A 6,535-nucleotide genomic window follows, 5' to 3' on the forward strand; every position below is an offset into this window, starting at 1 on the left:
GAGAGAGAGAGAGAGAGTAACAGAGTGAAAGAGGGAGGGGGGAGGGAAATATTCTAATTGTAAGGAATTAGAATAAATTGGAAAGTTCACTCAATTTTGATTTGAATATTTTTAAATTTGTTATTAGAACCATTGATTCATGATTGGATGGAACATCTTCAGCAAACTATGAGAAAACAGGAGCAAGAACAGATTGCTAATGCAACTGATTTTGCCATGCCATTTATAGGTAGGCAATGAGAGAGTAAATATTATGTCGCGTACAATAAATTAAGAGATATTGAAAGATATTTGGAAAATTTGTTAGAATATCATTTTACTGCTTTATTTTAAATTATATTATAATCACAGCGATTCCAGCATCTACTATGAAAGCTGCTTTCAAGATAGCGGAATATTTGGAGTTAGAGCCAAATGTCAAGTATATGGCTATTGAACTGTACGACAGATTCATGTGTAAACACTTTTGGGAGCTTTTTAAGACTGAGTTTGTAAATGATCCATCTGAAGCATCATGGTTTAAAATTTGCAAGAAAATTTCTAATCAAACAAAATTAAATCTAATGTCATGTTTTCAATTGGCGTGCAAAATGGATTCTCATTCCAGTATTTTAGGAATACCGCAAGTACATTGAAAGATGATACTTTGTAAAGAATTTAAGCATCATGACAAATCTTAATAGATAAAATTGTTTTGTTAGATTCTTAATATTTTATATCTGATTGACAAAGAATCTGAATATACGCGAAACATGATTTCCTCTTCGGAAATTAAAGTTTTCAAAACAGTAGGATTTACAATGCCCCTTTACACACCATTGCACTGTATCGAAATTCTTCTGGCAGCGACAGGTCTCGGAGAAACACCAAATACGTTTAACATTTCGATAGATTTATTGGATTTGGCTTATCTAAAGGTTTAGACATTATCTAATTTATTTCTTCATACAATTGACATTTATACAATACATATTTCACTAAATTGTACACATTTCCAGCATGACAGATTGTATTCACAATTTCATTCATATTATATGCACAAAGATACTGTAAATACAGAATATGTAGCTCGGAAACTGATATCATTGAAATCAAACATACTTTACCTAAGTGCAGCAATAGTATATTGCACAACGTTTTTTCTATGTTTGGATACAAATGCTTTGGGAGAGCAAATTATTGTAGCAAAATTGGCAGAATTATCAGATACGACCGATATTGATATTTTCAATATGGCCAATATGTTGCTCTCAATAGCAACACAAGAATAATGTAATAGACTGCATATTAAATAATTTTACATACGCACGCATGTGTGTATTGTACTATATAAATACACGTTATACAGATATGTATTGTGTAAATACTTTGTAAACAAAATTAAATTAATTCTTATTAATACATCGCATGCAATTATATGTACATTTTTATTTATTTAGATCATTTATGTACATTATATATACATATATATATACATATATGTGTATGTGTATGTGTATGTCCCAGCAACGAGAATGGATTAAAATGGATTGAAATTTTTTTCTATTCGAATGTATATTTTAAATAGCGAATACTTTTTTTGAATTTAATTGGATTCAATTGGATTCAATTAGATTCAATTTCCTATTCAAAATTTTGAATTGAACAGTATTTACAATGTGTGTATTTTGCACAGAAAAAGCTAATATTATTTTTAAATTGAAAGACATAGAGATGTTCCATGCAATTTCTATAAATGAATAAAAATGCATTCAAGATTGAAAAGCATTCATTTTAACATTCAATCAATATTTCTGAAAATCTGAATCATATTTCAATTCATTTCAATCCATTCTCGTTTGCTGGGGTGTATGTGTATAAAATACATACATATGTGTGTGTAAAATAGGCATTTTGAATTACAAATGCGATCTAAAATATTTAGATCGCATAGTGAATTAACAAATTTGTGATTATTAATATATAAATATTGGATGTAATATATTATTAAATGATTCATGATTTTTTTATTATATATTTTTTATTATAAATGCTGCATAAATATGCATATTTATAATATCTTATATATTGCCGCAAAATTACATTATTTTTTTCTAATTCAAAAAAAAAGAAAAACCGATCAGTACCGACCGTGAAAGATAACTGATATTTCTATTGATAGGTGGCCGCGATATCATTGACCCCAGCATCAGTCAATAGTTAGGTTAGGTTAGGTTCCTTTCTCTTCACGATTGCTCCAAGTTGCTCCCGTTTTGTTTCACCCCTTTCACCGTGCGTGCGTGCTCGACATCCATTCACTACATTCATCGCCACTACTACGCATCACTACTATTTTACTATCCTTCCCAAAAAAATCAAAAGTTTTGTCCATGATATCGTGATAATTACTTTATTTGACTTTGTTCTCTTCGTCGCAACTTCGGTTATAAAAGATTTGTGCTGCATTCTGTATTAAGTACAAAAGAAATTCAATATTTCCATATTATTCTAATGACGATTTTTTTTGATATTTGAAAAAAATAAATTTCAAGGATTTTATTTGTAAAAATTTTTTTGCGCTGTGTCAGGGTTGAGAAATCAAAACGAAGTTATTTATAAACTCTCACACATGTGTGTACGTTTACAACAGTGACAGCCGTTTCGTGTAGTTTCAAGATGGAGAGAAAACAATGTCGTGACTACTGCTCTTGCACAATGGGGTTGTAAACACAACCTGGGTCGTCTGGATGATTCTGTTAGTTTTGCAAGAGGTCGACGAGAAAAGTGTAATGGCGAAATCTGTGTTAAGTTCGGACACGCTGCCAAAGGCCGGTCGTGTAAACGAAGGTGAGACTTTTGTATTTCTTTCTTCCTGCTTCTCTTGTAAGATATGAAATTCTCTGTAAGCTTGATTTTTTTTATCTTACGCATACGCAATCTTTTCTTCTTTTCACATTTAGATATATATGTATATATGTAATTCGAGTGTAGAAAACGCAACAAAAAATAAAGTGAAAGATTCTGGAACAAACGCGTCTCACGTCATACAATTAGTCACGATTAGTCATTACATTGGTATTCATAATGTGAACTTGTACTCGTGTAATTTTGCAGTATGCCGTGAATGGTTGGTACATGAAGACGGAGCATTGGCTTATCGGCTTCAAGATGAAGAAAGTATGTAAAAATGTTATGCTTATATATTTGTCATGTGGATATACGTATGTCCTCAGGCAATGTTAGATTAGATTCATTCAGGGACATCCCAGTCAATGCTGATTGAATTTCCTATCTTAAGAAGAATAAATATATATAAGTTTTTCTCCATTAATTTAAATTATAAAATTTATCCAAAAAATATTCTCATCCCTATTCTTTTTACATTGATTTTATAAATTATTTAAACCTTAATTTTATATAATTTTAATCCGAAAAACTTGGCATTATGTAAAAAAGAGAAAAAAGAAAATTTAATTAAAATAAAATTATATAGCTTAAGGAAGTCTCAAAATTTTTGTGTTGAGAGAGAGAGAGAGAGAGAAAGAGAGAAAGAGAGAGCATAGAATATATTAAAGAGAAAAAAAAGATATAAATATAAACGATTATAATTTTGTTGAAAATAAAAAATGAATAAGTTAACGCTTTATACAAGATGTAGCTACTGAAAGAGTTAAGTGCTTTGGGTATAAGACATTTGTATCTGTTATTAATATCTATAATAAAAGATTTTAAAAACGGCTTTATGATTCTTTATTATGATTTATAGTTAAGGAACATTATACCGGCAACAAAACGCGTAATGCACAGGTGAGAGAAGATGTGCCACGAGCCAAAGTTGAACAGGAATTGGAAGCGCTAAGATATCAAACTTATATTCAACAGCAGTTAGTAATATTTGCATTTTTACAAAGAGATTTTTTTATATCATTGTTTTAAAATATTTGTTTTGTTTTACAAAGTTTTTATTTTACAAAGGGAAGAGAGAGATGAGCTTGTCGCAAGGCAGATTGCATTTTCTTTAGAGCGAGAAGAGAAGCAGAAAGAGCGCGAATTGCAAGAAATGATGAGATTACAGTTAAGATTGGGAGATGAAGCTATGCAGCAAGAGTTTGAAAGACGTATGCAAGAAGAAAAAGATGAGGTAATCACAATATCTTGTGGTTAAAACTCTTGAAAATAGTTATATGATCTTATTTAAGATATATATATATATCTATATATATATATATCTTAAATAGAATCTTATTTAAGAAAAGAAAGAAATAATTGTTTGTTAGCATAAAAATATAAATGTTAAACTTTGTTGTATGATAGGAACTGGCAAAAAAGCTACAAAAAGAAGAAGAAAATCATGACGATCCGGAAGATGAGCAATTTATGTTGGATCAAAAATTAGCGATGGAGGCGCAAGATGCTGAATTGGCACGAATGCTTCAGGATAAGGAGCGTGCAAAGGCTCGTAAAGCGCGAGAAAGGGCGAAACAAAAGAAACTAGAACGGGAACGTCTGCAACAACAGCAACAACAGGCTGATGAACAGGATCTCACAGAACGACCTCAAAGACCAGACAGACTGGACTTGAAGACCTTGTCAAACAAGAATCGAACCCGTTATCCTGCCAATTATTCTCATTATTCGGATCCTGAGGAAATCCATACGTTAGACAGCCCCGAAAATGTGCGAGAAGTGACAAATGTTGCAGCCATTATCGATCCTACTTACAGTGTGCATAGAGGTACTTTTTCGAGCAGCTCGAGCAGCACAATAAGCCCCACTTATGTTTTACCGACGCCACCACAAGAGCTAATGGCAGATGATATACCGTGTTACATGCCGATTCAAGGCCAGCGACGAAATCAAGCTCAATCACCGTCTAATGTGCAAGAGGAGAAGCACAAGCGGCGAGTTAAAGATGGATGTAAGCATCAGTAAGAAACATAAAGCTGAGAGAGATTAATATTTTTTATAAAAATTTTTTTTATTGCCATCAAACGATGACATAAATTAACAAGCAGTATTCATTTCTAAGATCTACCCAGAGATGCAATTTTGTTACGTATTGAGTAATATTAATAATACATTTATTTTATATATATAGTATATATATTTACTTTCGCAAAATGTGTATCAATTTTAAGATTTTACGATTATTTTTCTTCGTATTGATAGGATATATTGCCATAAATTATATGATAATGTAAATCAATATACTGCCATACATTACACAAAGTTTAATGTGCCTTTTAAAGGGCATTTAAAAAATCTAAGAGCCTTAACCATTAACGAATTATTTAGCAATAATTATAATTGCTAATATTCGAATGAACAGATTGTAGCATCCTCGATTTTCGTTTTACATTTTTTGATAACTGATGTATTGATCTCTGATAATATTGTATATGAAGCAAGAATGAAAAATAACGCGTTACTTGTCATCCCTGTTGTAAAATATATATAAAGACACTAGTATATTTTTTTAATATTAATGCTTCTCATTGTTCAAACTTTTGACATTTTTAGTATAAATAAAAACAAAAGAATATCTTAGACAATCAGAAAACAATATAATATATATTTTTCAACTTTATGCATTGATATAAGATGAAAAAATCGTGCAACAGTGTACAAATATTGATCAAATATGAATTTATCATAAAATGTTAATTCACGTAAATAGATCAGATATACAGAATGTAATTTTTTAAATGCATAAATAGATTATGACAAAAGATTGAAAATTATAAAATTTTGCTTTATTATAAAATTAAATTATTCTGTATTATTTAAATGATTACGGTTGAATACGAAGAGAATCTCACGTTTTCATTCAATTGGCTCTTATAAAATGACCATACTGATACGTTTCTGATATGCATATCATTCAACACTACAAGATTTGTCTATAACATGTTTAATTTACTAAAATCGTGACTATTTAAAGTTTTTTTTTAAAGTTAAGATAGAATATAAAGAACAACACTGCCAAAGAATAACACTTTAATACAGGCCTTTAAAAAGTGTTGATAAAGAAAGGGCGTATACATTACGTATTATATAAGGATCTAGATTGAAAGAGTTTTATGTATTGCAATATTTTTCGAATTTTGGAATATGATATAAGCAAGCTTCAAAAATACTGAAGTACATAATTATAACGTGAAGGGAAATGAATTAGAAAGAGAGAATGCATAATTATTACTAAATACAGTTGTTACATTTTCCTTTCAAAAAATAAAGAAAAAATATCTTAAAATTACCTGTAATTTCAAAATAACACATTTATAAAACGTTTAGAATTTATTTATTATTAATTCTCTAGCATTATAAAGGATATATAGATTTATTGTATATGTGTGTACAATGTATTACTTACTAACTTATATAAGAACTGTGTTCAGAAGAATAAGAATCTCTATTGATAACTTTTCAAGCAATATTCCATTAGAATATATGAATTTTTTTGTATACTTTTTTCATAATGATTATTTGTGGTGAGTGGATTCTCTCATTTTGGATACCTATCATATANATNTATATATATATATATATATATATA

General features: G+C 29.6%; 2 protein-coding genes across 2 annotated transcripts in view; both read left to right on the forward strand.

Moving 5' to 3' along the window:
• LOC105622714 overlaps window positions 1–1,271 on the forward strand; it is a 1,622-nt gene extending 351 nt beyond the window's left edge. The window contains exons 2-5 of the mRNA XM_012204127.1: window positions 128–229; window positions 352–626; window positions 702–917; window positions 999–1,271. Coding sequence (XP_012059517.1) covers window positions 128–229; window positions 352–626; window positions 702–917; window positions 999–1,271 — 866 coding nt within the window. The remainder of the gene's footprint in view (window positions 1–127; window positions 230–351; window positions 627–701; window positions 918–998) is intronic.
• Window positions 1,272–2,654: 1,383 nt separating this feature from the next.
• On the forward strand, window positions 2,655–4,911 carry LOC105622715 (coiled-coil domain-containing protein 50). Its single transcript, XM_012204128.1, has 5 exons — window positions 2,655–2,826; window positions 3,094–3,156; window positions 3,746–3,863; window positions 3,955–4,120; window positions 4,294–4,911. Exons 1-5 carry the CDS (start codon window positions 2,727–2,729, stop codon window positions 4,909–4,911), a joined length of 1,065 nt encoding a protein of 354 aa, XP_012059518.1. The 5' UTR covers window positions 2,655–2,726.
• Window positions 4,912–6,535: the final 1,624 nt, after the last annotated feature.

The sequence above is a fragment of the Atta cephalotes genome (assembly GCF_000143395.1).
Source record: "Atta cephalotes unplaced genomic scaffold scaffold00048, whole genome shotgun sequence".
Taxonomy (NCBI): Eukaryota; Metazoa; Arthropoda; class Insecta; order Hymenoptera; family Formicidae; genus Atta; species Atta cephalotes.